The sequence below is a fragment of the Hyla sarda genome, chromosome 6 (assembly GCF_029499605.1).
Source record: "Hyla sarda isolate aHylSar1 chromosome 6, aHylSar1.hap1, whole genome shotgun sequence".
Lineage (NCBI taxonomy): Eukaryota > Metazoa > Chordata > Amphibia > Anura > Hylidae > Hyla > Hyla sarda.
The window spans coordinates 83873779-83900290 of NC_079194.1; the positions used below are offsets into that span (position 1 = coordinate 83873779).

Genomic DNA, 26512 nt, shown 5'->3' on the forward strand with positions numbered 1-26512 from the left:
AACATGTTTATTGTTAACGTTTACCTTTTTTTGTAAGAGTTTTTTTCATTGGTAAACATAAATACCCCCCTTGTTCTTGTCTTGTTCCCCTCATATATAATGCCCCATGTCCCCCCTCAGGGGGGCATTATATGGGCACATGATGGGTGGGCTGTCATGTGCCCCCACATATATATGAGGGGCACATGACAGGGGGGCATTATAATACCCCCTGTGCTGTGACCCCTACATATAATGCCCAATGTCCTGTGTTCCTCACATATAATGCCCCCCTGACATGTGCCTCTCACTTATAATTTGCCAGTCCATACAGCGCCCGAGCAGTGGTCACCTTTCTCACGCTGCTTCGTTCTTGCAGCGTGAGAGAGCTGCGGGGATATGATCTCCGGGCGCCGGCGCGATGATGTGATGTCATTGCGCCGGCCTGCCATGGATGGCGTCCCCGCGGCTCTCACTCCAAAAATGGAGCAGCGCGAGAAAGGTGAGGGAGTGGTGGAGCGGGAAAGCTGACAGTTCACGCTCCACCATGCTGTCAGGGTGAGGCAACACAGATTGGATCCGCCACTGGTAACATGGCAACACAGATTTACACACATACATATATATCCCCCCCCCCCCCCCACACACACACACACACAGGGACACTTTTTAAACAAAAAAAATCCTCCATTCTGTCCCCAGCTTCTTTCATCATCTGCTCACCGGCAGTAGTGTACTCCAGCCCTCCCCCTTCTCACACAGGAGACTGAGGGAGTGATCACAGCAGCTTTAGATCTGCAGACCTGTCATTCATGAAGTGGGTCCATGACGTAGGTGATGATGAGTGGACACAGCTAGGCTGGTATGTATCCCAGGAGGCAGGGGGGGGGGGAAGCTTTGACTGGCTTTTTCAGTATGAAATACGGAAGAAAAGGAAAAAAATTATGAAAGCAATTGCAAAACCTATTGGTTTTGAATGCTTTACAACATATCAAAACGTTTTTATATCTGACAATATGTCCAGTAGGTCCTGTGAAGTGTCCCCCAGAAAATCCTCTGCAAAATTCAGTGACTTGCGTATAGGGCGCAAGGCTCCATCCACTCAATTTACATATTCATTTGGGGATATTTATCAAAGGATTTAGACTTTTTTTCCTGTCTAAATTTGTCGCACAAAAAGTTGCAGTTTAAATATGTGCGACTTTTGCTCTAGAGGATTTTTAGAACATGATGCATGCTAGTCTATTTTAGACGGAAATGCATTGGAAAATGCATTGGTGCTGAATTTATCAAGAGAGACTTTTCTGCAACAAGTCGCATCGGCTGAAAGTACGCCGAAATGTCAGACCATGTTGGAGCAGGTTTATATACAGTCTAAAGTATAGATCACGAAGTCTGTGCGCAGAATTTATCAGGAGCCGTGCGACTTTTGATAAATTAGGCGCACAATAGACCGGCCTAACCCTCTGTAGTTTGGTCTATATTGATGCGGGACATAGACAACTTTGATAAATATCCCCCATTGTCTGTGAGGATCTTCTGGGGGACAAATCTCAGGACCTACTAGACATATTTAAGTAAATATAGTAAAAGGAGTTTAAATGGGCACTTAAAACTATTTTTTGCTATTGCACTCCTTACAGTTAGGCCCCCTCCCATAGACTTGCATTGAGGGTACGGGGCGTGACATCACACGGGGGCGGAGTCATGACGTCAGGAACTTCCGTTCCCGTGGTCGGGACCCAGACCCTCCAGAGCAGAAACAGGTGGGTGCCGCATGCTATATTGTGGGGGGTCTCCAGCGGCGAGACCCCCTTGATCAGACATCTTATCCCCTATCCTTTGGAAAGGGGATAAGAGGTCTAGGGGTGGAGTACCCCTTTAAGGGTCTCCTTCCATTAGGCGAAAGAATGCATGGGAATGTTCTTACTTTAAGAATATAAGTATGTGAAACTGAAAAGGAGATTCACTCCCGCACACCAGAGAGCTGTGTGTCTTAAATGAATTAATGTGCCCTAGCACACAGACAATAAGGGGAGATTCGTTGTTTAGGGATCCAGGCTGTATATTACCATGGCACTATCGGAAAGACTGGCGTGGTCACCCTCCAATTCCTTCCACACCGATTAGGTAAGGCCCTTTGTCGAATATCTAAGAATATGCCAGACCTCGGCACACACTCTAGACATGCTTTTTCATAGAAAAAATGAAAATATGGTGCAGCAGCCTCCGATTGGGGGAGATTTACCAAAACCTGTCCAGAGGAAAAAAAGTTGCCCATAGCAACCAATCAGATCACTTTAATTTTTCAGAGGCCTTTTCAAAAATGAAATAAGCGATCTGATTGGTTGCTATGGGTAACTCTGCAGGTTTTCCTCTAGACAGGTTTTGATAAATCTCCCTCATTGCTCTCAACGGGATTCTTTTTCACCATTCACGCTACACAACTTCTGCAGCAGGAATTCCAGTCCCCAGACTGCACCTAAAAACAAACAAACATGTTTATTCTTTTGTCAGAATCCACATTTCAAAAGAGGTCCTAGCGTTGGCTTCTTTTGCCAGCACCCGCTACAGATGGAATCTCCGCTCAGAATATCTCCAGGAAGAGATTTCATATTGTGAATGAGCCCCATCTACTGCAACATAATGCTTTGATTATTTTTATTATATTAGCAAAACACAATTCCCCATGACACAGATTTTTTCATGATGCTGCCGTCTCAAAGGACCTTTTATTCCAGAGATGATCCAAGATCAAAGCCTGTTATTCTTAGACGAACAAACACAGAACCACGAGTGCCAGGGAACAGACAGGGTTTTGCAGAATTACAGGTCTCAAAATTAGCATTAAGCTGTTAGAGGATTTCCACCATTCCTGATGTGAGAAACAGACTTCTAAAACGGAGGAGAAAGTCTAAAAATACTGCTCGTGTATGCTCATATATAAACATTATTTATTCAGAACCTAAAGAAAACAGAAAGATGGCTTTAGAAAGCTTTTATCCTAAAAATACTTTTTTTGGCGTGTTTTTGGTGAAAGTTTAGGGACAATATATTTCCATAGTAGTTTCCCTGAATGTGCGCTGTGACCATGACAGAGCTTTGAGTGCAGGCAGCATCTATGTGTGATGTGATGCTGCCTGTAAAGGACGTTCAGAGAGCAGAGGAGCCGCTGGGAGAACAATGGGGAGGAGAATTGAAAAAGAATAAAATTATCATTTATTATTCTGTCACCCCCCCATGAGACCTGCAGTATGTGGACTTAAAGGGGTATTCCAGGAAAAAAAAATTTTTTATATATCAACTGGCTCCAGAAAGCTAAACAGATTTGTAAATTAATTCTATTAAAAAAATCTTAATCCTTTCAGTACTTATGAGCTTCTGAAGTTAAGGTTGTTCTTTTCTGTCTAAGTGCTCTCTGATGACACGCGTCTCGGGAAACGCTCAGTTTAGAAGAGGTTTGCAATGGGAATTTGCTTCTAAACTGGGCGGTTCCCGAAACACGTGTAATCAGAGAGCACTTAGACAGAAAAGAACAACCTTAACTCAAAAGAAGTACTGAAAGGATTAAGATTTTTTAATAGAAGTAATTTACAAATCTGTTTAACTTTCTGGAGCCAGTTGATATATAAAAAAAAGTTTTTTCCTGGATAACCCCTTTAATACTACATGGGGGTAGGTCTAGAATTTGCATAACTTTAGTTACATCACTGGCTGCAAACCTGTAAAATTCATGCAGACTGCCCTACATGTAGCCAGTTAGTAGAGTGTGCGCAGGCTGTGGGCCAAGCTTCCATCGTGTATGTTGCAGCCGCAGCTTTTGGACTGTACATCAGAGATGAGCGAACTTCCATTGATTCTATTCGTCACGAACGTCTCGGCTCAGCAGTTGCTGACTTTATCCTGCATAAATGATTCAGCTTTCAGGTGCTCTGGTGGGCTGGAGACTCTCCCCTACGACTGTATCCACCTCTTCCGGACCGGAGCACCTGAAAGCTGAACTCATTTATGCAGGATAAAGTCATCAACCGCCGAGCCGCGAGGTTCGTGACGAATCGAATCACTGTAACTTTGCTCATCTCTACTGCACATACCATATATACTCGAGTATAGCCGACCCGAATATAAGCCGAGGCACCTAATTTCACCCCAAAAACCCAGGAAAAGTTATTGACTCGACTATAAGCCTAGGGTGGGAAATACATCATCCCCCCTGTCGTCATCATCCCCCAGTCGTCAAGGCAACGTCATTATTTCGGGGCCGGGCCCGAAGCGCGGAGAAGAGGCCCCCCCCCGGTGAAGATGCCGATGGCTGTCCGGGCTTGCTGGGAGTTGTAGTTTTGAAACATCTGGAGGTCCCCAGGTTGAAGACCACTGAGGGCGGAGAGTTCACTCGAGTATAAGCCGAGGGGGGCGTTTTCAGCACGAAAAATCGTGCTGAAAAACCCGGCATATACTCGAGTATATACGGTAGTTCATTTGGGGAATTCTGGAAAATTAAATGCCAGGTGTCCCTTGTGCTGCAATAAATTGCCACATGTAAACGTGCATCTGCCGTGGAGTCCTCCTACGTAAGACTGGCAAATAAAGGTCACTTGTAGAGATGAGCAAACTCAGTAATTTGATTCGTCACTAACTTCTCGGCTCGGCAGTTGCTGACTTTATCCTGCATAAATGAGTTCAGCCTTCAGGTGCTCCGGTGGGCTGGAAAAGGTGGAAACAGTCCTAGGAGAGTCTCCAGCCACCGGAGCACCTGAAAGCTGAACTCATTTATGCAGGATAAAGTCAGCAACTGCCGAGCCGAGAAGTTAGTGATAAATCGAATCAGTGTTACTTCACTCATCTCTAGTCACTTGCAGAAGGACTCAATACTGTATAGTATGAAATTACAGTGGTCCTTCAAGGTACACTATTAATTGGTTCCAGGACGGCCATTGTATGTTGAAACCCTTGTACTGTGAGACCATAACCCTATGGAAACCTGGTCATTTGTTCTGAAGCCACCAAAAATGTCATCCAAAAATAGGAAAAAGTGAGGATTAAATAAAAATAAGTAGATAACTAATATAGATAAAGCAAATCCTTACATATAAAAGTAATAAAGAGCTGCTGGGAGCTGTAATCACTGTCTATGTAGAGGACAGGAGCTTCTTCAGGGTCCTGTACAGTACACGCAATGTCCTTAAAAAAAAAAAAAAAATAAATAAATAAATAAAGAGTTTAAAGGGGTATTACCGTGGAATTTTATTTATTTTTTAAATCAACTGGTGCCAGAAAGTTACAGATTTGTAAATCCCTTCTATTAAAAAATCTTAATCCTTCCACTACTTTTTTAGGGTCTGTATACTAAAGAGAAATCCAAAAAGAAATGCATTTCCTGTGATGTCATGACCACAGTGCTCTCTGCTGACATCTGCTGTCTATTTTAGGAACTGTCCACAGAAGCATATGTTTGCTATGGGGATTTTCTCCAGTTCCTAAAATGGACAGCAGAAGTCAGCAGAGAGCACTGTGGTCATGACATCAGAGGAAATGCATTTCTTTTTTGGATTTCTCTTTAGTATACAGCCCCTAAAAAGTACTGGAAGGATTAAGATTTTTTAATAGAAATGGTTTACAAATCTGTTTAACCTTCTGGCACCAGTTGATTTAAAAAAAAAAAAAAAAAAAAAAAAAAAAAAGTTTTCCATGGTAGTACCCCTTTAATGGAGCCGCCCTTACTTTGTGTCCAAAAGGGGCAGCTAACCCTGGCACAGGTAAAGAGTACAGAACATTTAATACCTCCCTGTACTGCAGGGCAGCCGAAACGTGGCTATGCCGTCACCACTTTTTGCATCTATTTTGGAGTGCTGCGGAATTTGTTACTTTGATTATCTACCTTTGACCCGTCACCCGGGACAATAGACTGCTGGCACCCATCACCTATTTCTCTTTTTTGGTTGAGCTGCCCCACAGTTACTTTTGTGCTGTAGGAGGCGCTACCAGACACCAGTCAGTGCATGCACTTCAGTAATACAGAGGTTTTACCAGTGAATGCCCATTCTGATTGGTCAGTTCTTCCAGCCATTGACACATTTCACAGATCTGGACTGTCCGTAGCATTGTATGTTGAGTCTGGTTTCAAGTTACAATGGTCCAGAAAAGACCATTATATGCTGAAACTATTGTATGTTGAGAGATCACTGAAGTTTCAAGGTTGATTTTTATACCCAGTCTGGCCAGACTTATAGAAGCAGGAGCCATATCCTTTTAAAGCCATAGCAAAAGCCAGATTGGCAGCTAATGTTTAAACTGGTTTGGTTTAAATACAAATACTCGAGTAACTGATCTGGGTCACCATTGTGCCACGAGTCCAGCTGCTGAAACCTCCACAAACTGCTATTATAACCAAGTGTCTCCTGTAACAGCTGCACCGTAGGTAATAGCATCATGTCTGCATCAGTTGTGTGTGTGGTCCTCACGAGGGAAAGGCCCCTTCACCCCCTTCTTGATGACGGCCATGAAGACAATTCATCTGTGGGTATGGACCTCTTTACTGCACACAATTGTAATGTATTGCAATACCTATTCTAGCCATAATGCACACTAAACCTCTGGAATAAAGAGTAAGTACACTGGGGGACATGTATCAATAATGGTGTAGCAATGTGTGATTTTATGTATTTTTTTTGCGTCAAATGGAGAATATTTGCGCCAAAATCATCAATTGTCGTACGCAAGTTTGTAATTTTGGCACAAATGTAGCCCTACAAAAAGGCGCAGACCCCAGAATTCCAGGCAGTAAATCTGACTTTGGGACATTCTATTGTTGTAGCTATTTTCTCTGTCACTTTATTCATGGTGTAGATTTGCGCCTAAATGAAGGTATTTGCGCCTAAACTTGCGCCAAATCGAAAAGTCGCAATTAATGAATTCCAGATCAAAGAATGATTGTAACTGAAATCATGATTAACAAAGTGAAATCAGTGATTTTGTTCTAAACCATTTGGCGCAATTGTTTGTTTGTCGCAAAAAAAGTGACATAAAAGGAAATTTGAGACAAATCACAAAAAAAAAAAAAAAAAAAAAAAAAAAAAACAACACAGGGTAAAATCCTTCATACATACCCCTCATTGTCCTTTTAAATCAACTGCTATTTTTTCAGCAAACTAAAAAGGTTACTTTCTTATATTTAACTTTCTATATAGCGACACTTGGGGGAAGATTTATCAAAACCTGTGCAGCGAAAAAAGTTGACCAGTTGCCCAATCAGATCGCTTTACTTTTTCAGAGGCCTATTTAAAAAATTAAAAAAGCAATCTGATTGGTTGCTATAGTCAATTGCACCACTTTTCCTCTGCACACGATTTAATAAATCTCCCCTTTAGTCCCAGATCAGTCAAACTAGGATGCACTGCAAAAAGAAAAATCGGGTGGTAAAAAACACATCTACTGTCAATCTCTTTTCTCCTTTGCAATGTTGTACAATGGGTTGTACAATGTTCGATGTGCAACATTCAACTGCAACCATGAAAAATTCATTGTAATACAGAGATACAGGTGTAAATCGTGATTTTCCAGATTAAGACCCATCTCAATTGATTTATTCTCCCAATTTAATTTTCACCGGCTACAAGCCACAGTAGCACCCTGCACTGGAAACAACCAGATTACAATGGCAATAAAAGGAATCTATCCATACAGACAAAGCTAAAACAAGATCTTTGGGGGCACTGGACCATCTACTCCTAACCCCATGCAAACACTGCAAAAACAAACAAAAAACACAACACAACTTTCAAATGACAGTAACAAAGCCCATAAATTAACTATATAAGGCTAAGCAGAAGGCTAGACTGGAAATAAAAAAAAAGACCACAGAATTTGGGTGTGCAATGTAGCACTCATTGGTGTGGAAATAACCGTGGATGGACAGAAATAATAAAATAATAATAATAATAAATAATAATAAAAATAATAATAATAATAATACTACTAATAATACTACTAATACTAATAATACTAATACTAATAAATAATAATACTAATAAAAATACTAATAATTCTTTGGTCTTTTGTAAAGGACATAATAAAGAGGAGTTTGCCTCTGAAGTAACCACGCATTAATATTATGCACCCATCTAAAGATTACATTTATATAAATATATTTCTGTTGCAGCACTCACAGGAATGAAAACATATGGCCAGCAAAATCTCCTGGTCATAAAACAACATTTTTAGGGGTTTCTAAAGCCATTGAGATGAGGAGGTTTTCCCCATAGCCTTAATCCGCAATGGGTTTGTCTTCATGAAATAGCCCCATGTCCTTAAAATGTCCTTACATAGTGAAAGCAAAATGAACCAACTGTGCCGACTAAGCAGTTATGCCAAGTGCAGCTCTGGGCATCTTACACTAGTGGTGAATCAATCAGCTGTGCAATACGGGGCAAGGGAATCCCTCACCCACCCAGGCAGCTCTGGGAGCTATAGACTGGTACAGTGACAACCCCCCCCCCCCCCCCCCCCCCCCCCGACATACGATCATTTCAACATCGCATGTTGAAGGCAGCATCAACATACAATGCTTTTGTTTGTCCGCGCCATCGCATAAATGACTATCCGGCAAAACAGACTGCTTCAGCTGCCACCGGTGCCCCGTGTGGTCCGCTGACGATCACTTACCTGTCCTCGGGGCTCTGGCGACTCCTCTTCGGGATCCCCTGCATCGTCGGCGCTCTCCATCGCCGTCATCACGTCGCTGTGCACGTCGTCCCATCATCCAATAGGAGCGGCGTGTGTAGCAACATGATGGCGGCGAGGGAGAGCGACGATGCCGGGGAAGCAGAGGCCTTGCCGGAGCGTCGGGGACGCGGCAACAGCGAAGGAAGGTGACATCCCGGGCAGTAAGGGACGAGCGGTGACGGTCCGGAGCGGCGGGGACACGCGAGTATAACTTCCTATACCAGTGGTCTTCAACCCGCGGACCTCCAGATGTTGCAAAACTACAACTCCCAGCATGCCCGGACAGCCGTTGGCTGTCCGGGCATGCTGGGTGTTGTAGTTTTGCAACATCTGGAGGTCCACAGGTTGTAGACCACTGTCCTATACTTTACATTGCACGGATCCCTCAACATACGATGGTTTCAACAAACGATGGTCCATTTGGAACGGATTACCATCGTATGTTGAGGGATCACTGTATATTCTGACACTAACACACGAATGAGGTATTCAGTATTCATAGATAACTGGGCATTTGTGAGATACTTCAGAGATACCCACAGAAGTCCACAGGTTGTGCGTTTTCATTATGTAGCTTGTGTATATAAATTTATTGTGCGCCAATTCTATAGCGCACTGAGCAGATGCCTACAGCAATAAAATGATTCAATGAATAGTGGCGGTGCTACGGCTAAAAATTCATGATCCATGCATAAATCATATAAACCAGAACACACTTCACCGGGCAAAAAGTCCACAAACCATTCTCATATACACCAGGATATGGATGAGATAGGGAAAGCCATAGTATTAAAGAGTTAACATTCTTAGCTGTATTTTTATTACATATTAGAGGGAGCCATACGATTTAAAAAAGAAGGAATCCACATTCCGCCAGGTCATTGCATTTTATGTTACTATAGACTCCCTCGCATTCATAGTAATAAACAATTAGCAAAAAACTGAATTTCCTGGTTTCATTGCTTAAATGGACAGTCCCTTTAACCCCTTAGGGTACGTTCACACGCGCGGATTTTTTTTGCCGGTTTTCCGCTGCGTATTTGAAAGTGGGCCGGCACTTCTCAGCTGTCCGCAGCAGATTTTCCACGGTGGAATGTACACTGCGGAAAATCCGCCACAAGCCCCACTGGAGTCAGTAGGGACTGTGGCGGATTTTCCGCAGCGTAAATTCCGCCGTGGAAAATCTGCTGCGGACAGCCGAGAAGAGCGGCCCACTTTCAAATACGCAGCGGAAAACCCGCAAAAAAATCCGCGCGTGTGAACGTACCCTTAAGGACCCGGGGTTTTTCCGTTTTTTTTTTGCATGTTCCTTTTTTCCTCCTTGCCTTTAAAAAAATCATAACTCTCAATTTTCCACCTAAAAATCCATATGATGGCTTATTTTTTGCGCCACCAATTTTACTTTGTAATGACGTCAGCCATTTTGCCCAAAAATCTACGGCGAAACGGAAAAAAAATTAATAATTGTGAGATAAAATTGAAAAAAAAAAAACGCCGTTTTGTAACTTTTGGGGGCTTCAGTTTCCACGTAGTACATTTTTAGGTAAAAACGACACCTTATATTTATTCTGTAGGTCCATACGATTAAAATGATCCCCTACTTATATAGGTTTGATTTTGTCGGACTTCTGGAAAAAATCATAACTACATGCAGGAAAATTAATACGTTTAAAATGGTCATCTTCTGACCCCTATAATTTTTATTTTTGCACATATGGGGCGGTATGAGGGCAAATTTTTTGCGCGTGATCTGAAGTTTTTAGCGGTACCATGTTTGCATTGATAGGACTTATTGATCGCTTTTTATTCATTTTTTCATTATATAAAAAGTGACCAAAATGCACTATTTTGGACTTTGGAATTTTTTTGCAAGTACGCCATTGACCGTGCGGTTTAATTAAAGATATATTTTTATAATTCGGACATTTCTGCACGCGGCGATACCATATATGTTTATTTACACTTTTTTTTATGGGAAAAGGGGGTGATTCAAACTTTTAATAGGGAAGGGGTTAAATGATCTTTATTCACTTTTTTTTGCAGTGTTCTAGCTCCCATAGGGACCTATAACACTGCACACACTGATCTATTACATTGATCACTGGTTTCTCATAGGAAACCAGTGATCGATGATTCTGCCGCATGACTGCTCATGCCTGGATCTCAGGCACTGAGCAGTCATTCGGCGATCGGACAGCGAGGAGGCAGGTAGGGATCCTCCTGCTGTCCTGTAAGCTTTTCGGGATGCCGCGATTTCGCCGCGGCTATCCCGAACAGCCCACTGAGCTAACCGGCATACTTTCACTTTCACTTTAGACGCGGCATTCAACTTTGACTCGGTCAGGGGTACTCTGGAGGAAAACTATTTTCTTCAAATCAACTGGTGCCAGAAAGTTAAAACAGATTTGTCAATTACTTCTATATAAAAATGTTAATCCTTCCAGTACTTATGTCATGTTTGCTCCAGAGGAAGTTGTGTAGTTCTTTCCATTCTGACCAAAGTGCTCTCTGCTGACACCTCTGTCCATGTCAGGAACTGTCCAGAGCAGGAGAGGTTTGATAAGGGATTTGCAGTTCCTGACACAGACAGAGGTGTCAGCAGAAAGCACTGTGGTCAAATAGAAAACAACTCAACTTCCTCTGTAGTATACAGCAGCTCATAAGTACTGAAAGGATTAATATTTTTTTTAATAGAAGTAATTTCCAAAAAACGAACTTTTTGGAGTCGGACGACAGCGGCGGCGGCACAACAACAACCACAACTTAATACGTTTTCCACCGGAGTACCCCTTTAAAATGGACAAAGAAAGAGCCAGTTCAATATATGCCTAGACCACTGACAAGAAGGGACAGGGAGGTACCACTACATTTGCCTACATCATGCTACTTGAAGAGTAAAGCTGCTATACAAAAGTATGGCCAAAGGCCCAACACTAGTCTGACCGATTGCCACCTCTCCTGATCAACACATACAAAAATCTGAAAAGGGCAAAAAATAAATAAATAAATAAAAAAATAAAAAAAAAAGAAGACCGGCGGGAAGGCGCCTAGTGTGATACCGTTGGCGACAGGTAGAGGGGTAGTAGGAGAATAGGTTATAGGTTCTCACCTTGAGCGAGCAAAAAAAAAAAAAAAAAAAAACTTGCATATAAACCCACAACGGGGTCAGTAGTATAGATGCTGGTACACCGTATGCAGCTGCTGAGCCCAGGGTACAGGACTGGCCAGTCCAGGAGGAATACACAATGGAGAGGAAGGAAAAAAAAAATACTTTTTAAAGGGCGCTGCTGTCGTCCTGGTGAGATGAAGATAAGAAGCCCCTTCTGCAGCTAACTGGCACTGACGTCAGCGCCGCTTATGAATATTCAGCGTCTCCCGCACTATCCATCAGTATTTGTGGATAGTGCGGGAGAAAACATCTGACAGTTTTCCCTTTAAAGAATTTGTTTGTAAATTATAGTGGGAAATAAGTATTTGGTCACCTACAAACAAGTAACTTCTTTAACCTCTTAAGGACCCAGGACATACCTGAATGCCCCGAATCCACTCCCTTTCATAGCGGGTCGGGCCTGGCCTCTAACAACGGCCGGGACCTGTAGCTGATCGCGGTGCCGCGTGCTATTAACCCTTTAGACCCAGCTAGCTCAGTCAGCTGTTCGGGACCGCCGCGGCAAAAATCGCAGTGTCCCGAACAGCTGGAGGACACAAGGAGGGTCTCTTCCTTCCTCCTACGTGTCCAATCGCCAAATGACTGCTCAGTGCCTGAGATCCAGGCATGAGCAGTGAAGCGGCAGAATCATTGATCAATGTTATCCTATGGGATAACAATGATCAATGTAAAAGATCAGAGTGTGCAGTGTAAACATTGCAAAGAAAAAAAAAAAAGTGAAATAATTTTTATTTTTAACAAAAGATCATTTAACCCCTCCCCTAAAAGTTTGAATCACCCCCCTTTTCCCATATAAAAAAAAAAAAAAAAAAAAAAAGTGTAAATAAAACATACGTGGTATCGCCGTGTGCGGAAATGTCTGAATTATAAAAATATATTAAAGGAAATCTGTCATCAAAATCACCCGCACTAAACCTGTTACACGGGCTTGTAGTGCGGGTGATCCTGATTAAAATGCTTCTTACCTGGTTAAAAATGGTTTAGCTGTTCTTCAGATATCTTTATCTTTAGTTTTCTGTTATTCCCTGGCTTGGGACTCAGTGGGAGGTGTTATCATCTGGGACTCGGCCACACGTCATTCTAGCTGGGCGGAGCGGCCGCCCGGCTCATGAATATTCATGAACTTATCGTAGTCTAACTCCTTTTTCTAGGTCTGGTGGGGAGGACCGCGCATGCACCGCGTTCCGTACACCCGGAACTGCTTCCGGGTGTACGGAACGCGGCGCATGCACGGTCCTCCCCACGTGACCTAGAAAAAGGAGTTAGACTACGAGGATAAGTTCATGAATATTCATGAGCCGGGCGGCCGCTCCGCCCAGCTAGAATGACGTGTGGCCGAGTCCCAGATGATAACACCTCCCACTGAGTCCCAAGCCAGGGAATAACAGAAAAATAAAAATAAAGATATCTGAAGAACCGCTAAACCATTTTTAACCAGGTAAGAAGCATTTTAATCAGGATCACCCGCACTACAAGCCTGTGTAACAGGTTTAGTGCGGGTGATTCTGATGACAGATTTCCTTTAAACCGCACAGTCAATGGCGTACACGCCAAAAAATTCCAAAGTCCAAAAATAGTGTAAGGAATAAAAAGCGATCAAAAAAAGTCAGATCAATACAAAAATGGCACCGCTAAAGACTTCAGATCATGGCGCAAAAACATTTGCCCTCATACCGCCTCGTACGCAGAAAAATAAGAGTTATAGGGGGTCAGAAGATGGCAATTTTAAACGTATACATTTTTCTGCATGTAGTTATGATTTTTTCCAGAAGTACGACAAAATCAAACAGGGTATTATTTTAATCATATGGACCTACAGAAGAGAAGGTGTAATTTTTACTGAAAAAAAATGTACTGCCAAGAAAATGGAAGCCCCCAAAGATTACAAAATTTATTTTTTTCTTAAATTTTGTCTCACAATGTACCGTATTTATCGGGGTATACCACGCACACTTATTTTACCAAGGATATTTGGGTAAAAAAATGTTTTTTACCCAAATATCCTTGGTAAAATGAGGGTGTGTGTGTGCGCGCATGTGTATCCCCCGATACACTGTTTCTGACCCCGCAGAAGCCCCCAGGAAAGGCAGGGGGAGAGAGGCAGTCGCTGCCCGCTTCTCTCCCCCTGCCTTTCCTGGGGTCTAGAGCCCTGCTTCTTTCCCCCTGGCTATCGGCGCCGCTGCCCCTTCTCTCCCCCTGGCTATCGGAGCCGCCTCCCCAATTGCCAGCACCGATAGCCAGGGGGAGAGAAGCGCCGCCGGCAATGGGGCAGCGGCGCCGATAGCCAGGGGGAGAGAAGGGGCAGCGGCACCCATTGCCGGTGCCGCTGCCCCGTTGCCTCCTCCATCCCCGGTTGTATAATTACCTGTTGCCGGGGTCGGGTCCGCACTGCTTCTGGCCTCCAGTGTGGCGTCCCTCGCGTCGTTGCTATGCGCTGCACGGCGCAATAACGAGTGACCCCATTGCCGGCGCCGCTTCTCTCCCCCTGGCTATCGGCGCCGGCAATGGGGCAGCGGCACCGATAGCCAGGGGGAGAGAAAGGGCAGCGGCACCGATAGCCAGAGGGAGAGAAGCGGCGGCAGCAGGGCCCTAGACCCCAGGACAGGCAGGGGCAGAGAAGCCGGCAGGTCTCTGCACCTGCAAAAGCCACTGCAGTTAATTGATTTAAAGTGCCCGCTTTAAATCATTGAACTGCAGCGACTTATCGGCGTATAACACGCAGATAGACTTTAGGCTAAAAATTTTAGCCTAAAAAATGAGTGTTATACGCCGATAAATGCGGTAATTACAAAGTAGAATTGGTGGCGCAAAAAAAAAAAAAAAACATAAGCCATCAAATGGATTTTTGGGTGCAAAATTGAAAGGGTTATGATTTTTAAAGGTAAGGAGGAAAAAACTAAAGTGCAAAAACCCCGAGTCCTTAAAGGGGTACTCCCGTGGAAAGCTTTTTTTTTTTTTTTATTTATTTTATTTTATTTTTTAAATCAACTGGTGCCAGAAAGTTAAACAGATTTGTAAATCACTTGTATTAAAAATCTTAATCCTTCCAGTACTTTTTAGGGGCTGTATACTAAAGAGAAATCCAAGAAAGAAATGCATTTCCTCTGATGTTATGACCACAGTGCTCTCTGCTGACCTCTGCTGTCCATTTTATGAACTGTCCAGAGCAGGAGAAAATTCACATAGCAAACATATGCTGCTCTGGACAGTTCCTAAAATGGACAGCAGAGAGCCCTGTGGTCATAACATCAGAGGAAATGCATTTCTTTTTTGGATTTCTCTTTAGTATACAGCCCCTAAAAAGTACTGGAAGGATTAAGATTAAGATTTTTTAATAGACCTTTGCACTTTATATAGTACAAAGGTCTCCAGCTCATTCAGCAGTGACATACAGCTGCCATTTTGGTTGCAACAAGCAGCATTAAAAGGAGTGGAAGTTTTTTTTTTTGTTTTTTTTTTTTTTAAATCAACTGGTGCCAGAAAGTTAAACAGATTTGTAAATTACTTTTATTAAAAAATCTTAATCCTTCCAGTACTTATTAGCTGCTGAATACTACAGAGGAAATGGTTTTCTTTTTGGAACACAGAGCTCCCTGCTGACATCACGAGTACAGTGCTCTCTGCTGACATCTCTGTCCATTTTAAGAACTGTCCTGAGTTGAAGAAAATCCCCATAGCAAACATATACTGCTCTGGACAGTTCCTAAAATTGACAGAGATGTCAGCATAGAGCACTGTGGTCATGATGTCAGCAGAGAGCTCTGTGTTCCAAAAAGAAAATACATTTCCTCTGTAGTATTCAGAAGCTAATAAGTACAGGAAGGATTAAGATTTTTTAAATTTCTTTAACTTTCTGGCACCAGTTGATTTAAAAAAAAAAAATAAATAAATAAATAAATAAGTTTTCCACCGGAGTACCTCTTTAAAGTCTATGAAGGTAAATATAGGAATGTATATGTATGAATGCATCCATGAATAATGAATGAAATTAAAGCTTGATGCATTTTTATCCAGTTGCTGAATCAGAGCAATATAGGGCTTTTCCATAGCTCCAGAGATGCTGCAATAATGCTGCTTGGTTGATTTGCTGCTGAAGAGATGTGGTTGTGCAGACTATGGGGGAGATTTATCAAAACCTGTGAAGAGAATAAGTGGTGCAGTTGTCCACAGCAACCAGGTTGATTCTTTAATTTTTGAAGGTGCCTGTGAAAAAAATTAATTGAAAGCAGCAATCCGACTGGTTGCCATGGGCAACTGCACCACTCTTCCTCTACAAAAGGTTTTGATAAATCTCCCCCCTAAAAGGATACTGCTCAATGACAATCCACAAACAGCAGATAGCCTTAGAACACTATGTTCACACGTCAGAATTTTCATGTGGAATTCTGCACGGAGATTCCGCTGCAGCGGAGTCCCATTGAATTCAACAGGATGCTGCTGCGCTGTGCACACGGTGGAATTTCTGCACCAGATGTTTCTACCATGGAAATTCCGATTCCAGCATCAGCAGAAAGAATGAACTTCTCCATTCTTCTCCGCACAGAATGCATAGGAGATATTCCGTGCGGACATTCCGTGGTGTGAACTAGGGATCGACCGATACCTTATACCGGAATATCGGCATAAGTTATCGGCTATTTCCCCTCACCAGGCCCTGCAGATCAATGATTTAAAGCGGGCACTTTAAATCAATGAACTGCAGCGGCTTTTGCGGGGCCAGAGACCGCCACCGCTGCCCACTTCTCTCCCCCTGCTTGTCCTGGGGTCCTGAGTCCAACCACCGCCGCTGCCCCATTGCCTCCCCCATCCCCAGTTTTATAATTACCCGTTCCCGGGGTCCGCGCTACTTCTGGCTCCGGCGGCGTCCTGAGCTGTCACTGTGCGCACTGACGGTGACGTCACGTTGAGGACATCATTGCGCTGTGCAGGACATCGCAGGGGCCAGAAGTAGAGCGGACCCCGGGCAAAGGTAGTTATAAAACCGGGGATGGGGGAGGCAATGGGGTGGTGGTCTCTGGCCGGTGCATTATCGGAAAGGTAATTGCCGATACCGATAACGTCCAAAATAGCGAATATTGGCCGATAATATCGGCCAAACCGATAATCGGTCGATCCCTAGTGTGAACATAGCCTAGCAGGTAGTCCCATGCACAAGGACACTCACATCTCTATCAGGAAGCATCAGAGGGAGCAGTCCCATCTAATAGACAAAGGCTCTATGTATATCCCATAAAACCCTCTCATCAACAACTCAAACTGAAGACTCCTGATTTACTCGTGATTCCACTCAGTTGTATACTGTGTATATGTATGAAATGGTTTTTTATGAGGACAAGAGTTACCAAACTCAGGCAGCATTGTGTGATGTTGTGTAACTACAGCGATAGGCTCAGATTTGTAGAAGGACACAGCATTTTCCAGTTAAAACAGTGGTCTCAAACTGTGGCCCTCCAGATGTTGCTAAACTTCAACTCCCAGCATGCCCGGACAGCCAACGGCCTTATTTAGGCCTCAAATGCACATGACGCTCTTACTCTGGAGCCCTGTTGTATTTCAAGGCAATAGTTTAGTGCCACAAATGGTGTTTTTCGGTATGTTGGGGGACAACACCAGAATGTTCGTGTATAAAGTTTTAATTATTTAAATTTATTTATTTTTTACATTAAACATTTTGGTGTTGCCCCATACTTACCATTTTCATTAGAGGTAAAGGGAGAAAAAGACCCCCAAAATGTGTCAAGAAATTTCTCTCGAGTACAGAAATAACTCATAGGTGGATGTTAAAGGGGTAATCCGGTGGAATTTTATTTAATTTTTATTTTTTTCTAAATAGGCACGGTCTTTTTTTTTATTTATTTTTTTATAATGTTGTAGTACTGATTTACTACAACATATTTCTAATAGGGATCGACCGATTATCGGTATGGCCATTATTATCGGCCGATAATCACGATTTTGGGCATTATCGGCAATTACCTTGCCGATAATGCCCCGCCCCCACCGCGACCGACCAAACCCCCCCCTACACCCCCCCCCCACCCCCGCCGCACCACGACCGCCCCCTGACCCACTGCACCCCCACCGTAGTGCTGGGCGGTATACCAGTATGGATTTTTGCCAATACCGCTATACCGGTCAGGCACCTCCCCCACCCTCAGAGTCAATAAAAAAAATTAAACTTACCCGTAATGGGGGTGGTCCGGGCCATCCATCCTTCCTTCCTGTTGTGTCTGGCGGCATTCCGGGTGGAGGGTGAACCGGTCCGGGCTGTCCTCCTTCTCCGGGGGTCATCTTCTCCACTCCGGGCAGGCTCCGGCCTAGTACGCTGCATAGACGCCGCTACGCCGTGACGTCAGGTGCGTCGCTGCGCACGGGCGTCACTGCAGCTTACTAGGCCGGAGCCTGCCCGGAGTGGAGAAGATGACCCCCGGAGAAGGAGGACAGCCCGGACCGGTTCACCCTCCACCCGGAATGCCGCCAGACACTACAGGAAGGATGGATGGCCCGGACTACCCTGACAGGTAGGGGGAGAGAAGCGGGTGGTGGCGGTGGCCTATGGCACTGCAAAAGCCACTGCAGTGCATTGATTTAAAGCGCCCGCTTTAAATCAATAATCTGCAGCGGTGTCGCGGGGGATAAATAGCCGATAACTTATACAGGAATATCGGTATAAGTTATCGGCCCTAACCTCCACCGATTATCGGTATCGGTCCTATAAAAAAAAAAAAAAAAAAAAAAAAAAAAAAAAAAACCATATCGGTCGATCCCTAAATTTCTAATATACTTAATTTTTTTGTAATTAAAATACTTTATTTTAATTTTTAAATCTGGCCACTAGGGGTCTCCCTCCTAGTGGCAGTCTGCTGTGACATCACAGATGAATTCGGACCGATCCCGGCCACGCATCGGTCCGAATTCAGTCAGGCTGCGCTCGCTCCTTGCCAGTCGGACAGACGGGAGCGAGCGCTTTGAACTATAAGGATGCGCGCAGTTTCCCTGGCCTCTCACGCCGGCCCCAGCTCCTGGTGTTAGTGTAAATCCTGCACTTTAGTCTTTTTCAGGGGGAGGGGGGTGGGGGATATCAGGTTACCCCGCAGGGTTCAGAGGTACTGTTTTCACCACAGGGTGCCTCCAGTTGTTTCTCCACTACAACTCCCAGCATGCCCTGACAGCCAATAGATGTCAGGGCAAGCTGGGAGTTGTAGTGGTGAAACAATTGGAGGCACCCTGTATAGCTGAACTAAGGGTGGAAGTGTCGGCCCCAGCAGGCATCATGTGACGTCATGCCTGCTGGGGAAGTCTGCCTGGTAGTGAGCACACTACCAGGCACACAAAAAGGCATTTTTAAATATAGTAGAGGGGGTTAGGGATAGATGGGCAATAGGCAAAGACAGAAAAAAATAAAAAAAAAAAAAAGGAAAAAGAAAAGGATGGTGGGAGCTACTCTTTAAATCAAATGGTGCCAGAAATTTAAACAGATTTGTAAATCTTAATCCTTCCAGTACTTATACTACAGAGGAAATCCTTTTTTAAGAACACAGAGCTCTCTGCTGACATCTCTGTCCAGAGCAGCATATGTTTGCTATGGGGATTTTCTCCTACTCTGGACAGTTCTTAAAATGGACAGAGATGTCAGCAGAGAGCACTGTGCTCACGATTCAGCAGAGAGCTGTGTGTTCCAAAAAGAAAATAATTTCCTTTGATTTTTAATAGAAGTAATTTACAAATCTGTTTAACTTTCTGGCACCAGTTGATTTAAAAAAAAATAAATAAAAAAAAAAAGTTTTCCACCAGAGTACCCCTTTAAGAGCTCTGCAGGCGCATAAAATGGCTCAGGAGTGAGAGAACACCATGTACATTTGCACAGGGGTTGCAGCGGTTCTGACATTAAAAAAAAAAAAAAAAAAAAAAAAGACACCCACATGCGACCCAATTTTGGAAACTACACCCCTCAAGCAATGCAACATGAACATTTACACCCCACAGGTGTTGACAGATTTTTGGAACAGTGGTCCATGAAAATGAAACATTTTTAATTTGCACAGCCCACTGTTCCAAAAATCTGTCAAAAGCCAGTGGGGTGTAAATGCTCACTGCACCCCTTGCTACATTCCTTGAGGGGTGTAGTTTTCAACAGTATAAGGGTACGTTCACACGTGTGGATTTTCACAGCGTATTTCGCTGCGGATCCGCCGCTGAAGGACCTCCTATATGCTGCCTTTATATGTGCCTGCTCGGGCACATACGCCGCTACGAGGAGACACATTGCGATGTATATGCATGCGCGGCGACTCGCACATCGCAGTGTCTGCTCGTAGCTGCGTATTGCCGCTCCGAGCAGGCACATTTAAGGGCACCATACAGAGGTCCTTCAGCGGCGGATCTGCAGCGTAAAATATGCTGTAAGTCTGTATGTAAACGTATCCTAAGTCGATTGGACCGGCCACCTGTCTAAGGTGTATGGGAGCTTTCTGACAGATTATGTTGGGGAGAAAAGTTTTGGGACACTTTTGTTCTCAGGGAGACAGGCCACCAGAGATGCCTGGTAGCGGCTTACCTCCCCTCTTCCATTCGCTCTATACACGTCAGTTTATGTGCTCTGAATGGGTAGAGATCTGTCGGCCAAACTAATTTTTCTGAGCCGATCGGACCCTGAAACAGGTCGGATGCAAACGGCTGCTGCCAGGTCCCGACGGCCCCCCACTCACTTGCATGAGGTCCATCGGTGACCCGGTAATTTTACAGGATTTTAGCAGAGGGAAAAAAATAAAAATACAAATTTTTTTGGAACCTGAGCCTATGCGAAGAAATCCTCTCATCCTCTGTGCAAACATTTTTCTTGACCCTGTATTATCTATAAGTTTTTTTTGTTTGTTTTTTTTACATAGAATGACTGGTCATTTTATACAGATCCCCAGATCAACAAGATTTCTAGCAAGGGAAGCAAGTATGGCATCATGGGACCCCTGGTAGGCAAGATTCTAGGAAGATGGATATCAAGCCCAAGGCAGCAAAAACACAATTGTAACCATATAGGAAACAATTGCTAGCTGGTGAACACCGACCATTTATGCAGCAAATAAGGATTGGATACATTTCAGATTTCAAAGAAAATACATTCAAGCTTTTTACATGACCAAAATTTTTTTTCTCTTCTAGAGCTCATTTAATAAAATAAAAAATAAATAAATAAAAGGGAAACCTAAACATGAAACATTTGTATATCCTATTAAATACAAACCTCTCACTAGAAACATGGCTGCATAGACAGTTCCCTTAACAGGATACTTCCTATTCCATATATAGGTCTATTGGCTCGGATCCCACTGTTTTCTGTAATCACGTGAGGGTTTTTTTTTTTTTTTTTCGTTTTTGTGGTATTTAGGATGTGCATATCTAAAGGAATTGACCATAACCATAAAGCAAACAGATCCTTACCATGTGTATTGAAACCTATATTAACACTTCATCCTGTAAACGGATATACAGTGATCCCTCAACTCACAATGGCCTCAACATACAATAGTTTCAACCTACAATGGTCTTTTCTGGACCATTGTACAGTGGTCCCTCAACATACCACCCATCGTTTGTCGAATCCATCGTATGTTGAGGGATCCGTGCAATGTAAAGTAGAGGAAGTTATACTCCCCTGTCCCCGCCGCTCCGGACCACGTCCTCACCGCTCCCGATGCTGTCTCAGGGGCTCCTGATGCTGTCCCGCTGTTCCGGCGTCTTCTTCGGGATCCTCCGGTGTCCGGGCCTCGCTTTCTGGTGACGTTATTGAGTTGCGGCGCCGGGACGGCGTGTGCAGCGACGTAATAACGACGCCGGAAAGCGAGGCCCGGACCCCGGAGAAGATGCAGAAGATGCCGGAGGATCGCGAAGTGGACCCGGAGCAGCGGGGATAGGTAAGTGAACCTGTCCGGGATGCTTAAACTCATATCCCACAGCAGCTTAAGCAGTTAATGCGATGGCCTCGACATATAAAAGCATTGTATGTCGATTTGATCATATGTCAGGGCCATCGCATGTTGGGGGGTTACTGTACCTTGAAACCAGACTCAACATACAATGCTATGGAATCTGCGAAACGTGTCAATGGCTGGAAGAACCGACCAATCAGAATGGACATTTCACTGGTAATACCCCTGGATTCCTAAAGTGCATTCACTGACTGGTGTCTGGTAGTGCCCCCTACAGTACAGGGAGGTATTACATGTTCTGTACTCTTTACCTGTACCAGGGTTAGCTGCTCCTTTGGGCATCAGGTGAGGGAGGCTCCATTTTTTATTTATTTATTTATTTTTTTTTTTTAAAGGACATTGCGTGTTCTTTACAGGACCCTTAAGAAGCTTTTGTCCTCTACATAGACCAGTGTTTCCCAAAGAGGTCACCTCCAGCTGTTGCAAAACTACAACTCCCAGCATGCCCGGACAGCCTTTGGCTGTCCGGGCATGCTGGGAGTTGTAGTTTTGCAACAGCTGGAGGCACCTGGTTGGGAAACCCTGAAATAGACATTTATTTACAGCTCCCAGCAGATCTTTCTTTTATGTTTAAGGATTTGCTTTATCTATATTAGTTATCTACTTATTTTTCTTTAATCCTCACTTTTACCTATTTTTGGATGACATTGTGGTGGCTTCAGAACCAATTACCAGGTTTCCATAGAGTTCTGGTCTCAACATACAATGGTCGTCCTGGAACCAATTAATATTGTAACTTGAGGGACCACTGTAGTTTTCACTTGTATTTTGGAAACATGTTGTTATACTGATAATATTTACAATCTGTATACTGCAGGAAGTACAATGTATAAAACTAAACTCCCCTTTTTAGTCAGTTTTTTCCCCTCAAATGATTGAAATTGTGGGGAATGTGCTGCATGGTCACAGGACTAGCATATAGATAAGAATAACCATGAAGACCTTTAGGACTGGATGTCATGTGTGCGATTATATAAGCAGATAAGTTCATTTCCTGGGATTTGCACAAAGAGATGATGAGTTTTCTCAGATGACCAAGGCCCAATATTCTCCGACACAAGCTCCAAACTGGGATCAATACAAAACCCATCATTTCTGAGGCCAGAATGGTGCAAACACACTTCTGCAGAATTAGCAATTAGACCGCCTATAGGTGACCTGTCCTGCATTCAGTGCTGGGGATCCCCAAATCTATAGTCCTATACATTGCTCACACTCCGGACCATTTCTTTATACAAGCACATTCTGTAGGGTCTTCATGACCTCTAACACATAAAATCTCATACAGGTAATGAAAACAAATTGGAGTCTTACCTGAAGTTCACACCATGCTACCTCCACCCATGTTTCTGTATCCAGACCCTTATAAACCGTCTTAAAGGAGCCTCTTCCGATTTCAATGTCAAACTTTAAAAACCTGCCATCGGGGGAGGTAGAAACAGCTTTAATGTCAGAATCCTCTTCGTTGTCGTCCTCCTCTTCTTTTTTGGACTTTGGTACCTCTTTTGCAATTTCGGGTTCATCTTTTTTCTCTAGTTCCACTTGGGCTGGTAGTCCTTCCGCTTTGTTTTCACTGGAGGTCTCGGACTTGGGTTCAGGGGCCTCTTTGGTCACAACCTGGTCACTGACCTCATGCACCCTCTTGGCAATGGCTCGCCTGGCTCTAGAGATAGGGATGACCTTGTTGCGGTTTTGAGATTCGTTCAAATCTAGAACTGGAGGTTCTTCTTGATCGGACTCTATTACAGTTCTTCTTAAGAACCTCAGCTTGACCGTTTTAGAGTCTTTAGCAGCTGGTACAAGCTGGGTTTCTTTCCCCGAGTTGAGCATTGCAGTATCTAGGATATCCACAATAGTGTTCATCCCATGAATATTCATAGATGTCCCCGTACAGTCATTGGATTCTGCTGGACACCCGTTTCTTAGAGCGAGATCCTTTTTGCGATGAACCCCACTTTCCATTAGATTGGTGGCTGTAGGCTGAGAGCCGTGTGTCCCCAGTCGGGTGGAATCATGGTACATATCAGTTTAAGAAGAAAAAAAAAAAAACTCAGCAGATTTCCCTGCAGGAGGCTGTGACGCAGACAGATGCAGTTGCAGCAGCCCTTCCTATAGCTCCCATGTAAAGGTTATAAAAACTGCCCCCCAGATCACTGCAGATCCTCTGTCAACGCTGCAAACCCAGATCTTGTCGGGAAACCACAGGAGCCTGCAAGAAGGAGACAAAACCATTAGATACACACAAGCAGCATGGACCCACTCCACTCCCCAACTGCACTCAGGAGCTGTCCAGCACCACCTCCCATCCACTGGGGTCAGCAAAGACACGTGGGAAAAGTGGGCTAGAGCAGTGTTTCCCAACCAGGGTGCCTCCAGCTGTTGCAAAACTACAACACCCAGCATGCCCGGACAGCCAAAGGCTGTCCGGGCATGCTGGGTGTTGTAGTTTTGCAACAGCTGGAGGCACCCTGGTTGGGAAACACTGGGCTAGAGCTCTCACCATCTCAAGATGACCTGCAGGGCATGCCGTCTTTATCGCTGGCACATGGAACTGTGGGCATAGGGTCAGATGAAGGACCATCAAGGAGGTGTAAAAGAAAGGATTTGTTTAGGAAATTCCGAAATGGTTATCGGTGCGCATTCACCGCCTGGCATCTCCCCCAAAATAATAAATAAATAAATAAAAGTGCCCCCCTCTGCTTCAACACTGGCCCCCGGGATCCTCATTACAACACAAAGAGGGGTACGAGAAGCCACCAAGGCCCTGGCCCCCTGAAATGAACAAAGAGTAGGAGGGGTACAGGATGACACAAGTAGCAGGCCTGGCAGACATTTATGAAGCACTGGTATCAGGCCTGGCATGTTTACTATACAGAATAAGTGCCAGGCCTGCCATCCTCTCTACTGCCAACCTACAGCATTAAAACATTCATGATATTCTGAATGCGACAAAGTGCAGCCGGGGGGGGGGGGGGGGGGGGGGGGGGGCTACTGTGTGGCCCTGCAGCAACATGCATATCTGCTTAACCCCTGCACTGCTGGCTGACCCCCAGAAGAGCCTGGTGATGAGAGGGAGCACATGCAAGAAATAGGATGGGCAGAGGCAAACAATACTCACATGGATCCCTTGGGGGGGCTCCTCTATATAGTCACAGTATACAGAGATATACATATAACTTCTCACAATGACCCCCCCCCCCCCCCCCAGCCCAGCACAGGCTCCTGCTGACCCCACCCCACCATGCCCTGCTCCCTCTGCATTACCCACCCTGATCACAGGACAGCGCCCCCAGTACATGGCAGGTCAGTGGGCGCCGGCTGCGCCCCCCAGCGCTCGTCCTCCGCTTTGTAGTGACATCTCCATTCAGCACGCCGGCTGCTGGACAAGGGGGATGCCTAGGTGGGCAATGCGGGGAGGAGGAGGAGGAGAGGCTGGGGTAGGAGGAGGAGGAGAGGAGGGCTTCACCGGCCCTGGACCAAGAAGGAGCCGGCATCTCTGAGCTCGCCCCTCCCTGATCGATGATGACAGCTCCGGAGACAGGGAGCTCACCAACCCGAGGATGCGCTACCGTCTATGGCGGATCATACACCCGACCCCACTGTCTTCCTTATTGGGAAGTATTGTAGCAGCTGTGTGCACAGGAACCACTGATCGACCGATGGATCGTGCGATGAAATCGTCAACAGACCAAACGATCTTTTGCCTGACGCCACCAATATGTGCATGGTCAGACTGGAATAGAAACTAGAGATGAGCGAACTTACAGTAAATTCGATTCGTCACGAACTTCTCGGCTCGGCAGTTGATGACTTTTCCTGCATAAAATTAGTTCAGCTTTCAGGTGCTCCGGTGGGCTGGAAAAGGTGGATACAGTCCTAGGAGACTCTTTCCTAGGAATGTATCCACCTTTTCCAGCCCACCGGATTACCTGAAGGCTGAACTAATTTACACAGGATAAGGCATCGACTGCCGAGCCGAGAAGTTCGTGACGAATCGAATTTACTGTAAGTTCGCTCATCTCTAATAGAAACGATCCCTGATCTGTTAGTGATCATATATGGGGGCATATGGCACCCACCAGATACAATGATAGGAGTGATAATCAGATGACACCCATCATTGTAAGTATCTTCTAGTACAGTGGTCTTCAACCTGCGGACTTCCAGATGTTGTAAAACTACAACTCCCAGCATGCCCGGACAGCCGTTGGCTGTCCGGGCATGCTGGGAGTTGTAGTTTTGCAACATCTGGAGGTTGGAGACCACTGTTCTAGTGCATGATGTTAGATGGGTGCCATATACGACTTTCACTCCCATCATGAACTAAAAAAAGATACTCACAATGGAAGAGATTTATCAAAACCTGTCCAGAGGAAAAGTTGCCGAGTTGTCCATAGCAACCAATCAGATCGCTTCTTTCATTTCTGAAAAGGCCTCTGTAAAATGAAAGAAGCGATCTGATTGGTTGCTATGGGCAACTCAGCAACTTTTCCTCTGGACAGGTTTTGATAAATCTCCCCCAATGATCGGAGTGATAATCATACAGCACCCATCTGACATTATCACTCCCATCATTGTAAGTATCTTCAAGTGCATGATGTCAGATGGGAGTGATAATCCTATCGTAAGGCACACGTGCACTAAAAGATACTTAAAG

At 44.5% G+C, this 26512-nt stretch overlaps 1 protein-coding gene across 13 annotated transcripts in view; it reads right to left on the reverse strand.

Annotated features, from left to right (window-relative positions):
• The window catches only part of WNK2 (WNK lysine deficient protein kinase 2), a 266333-nt gene extending 240116 nt beyond the window's left edge, over positions 1-26217 (reverse strand). For 6 of the 13 annotated variants that reach the window (XM_056524329.1, XM_056524326.1, XM_056524325.1 and 3 more), the window contains exons 1-2: positions 25124-25464; positions 23170-24064 (exon numbers count right to left, since the gene is read on the reverse strand). In XM_056524329.1, the coding sequence (XP_056380304.1) occupies positions 23170-23877 (708 nt within the window). In that variant the 5' untranslated portion in view covers positions 23878-24064; positions 25124-25464. Of the gene's footprint in view, positions 1-23169; positions 24065-24355; positions 24481-25123; positions 25469-26196 lie in introns of those variants that run through there. The other 7 variants (XM_056524324.1, XM_056524331.1, XM_056524323.1 and 4 more) reach the window with 6 other exon arrangements.
• Between the last annotated feature and the right edge of the window lie 295 nt (positions 26218-26512).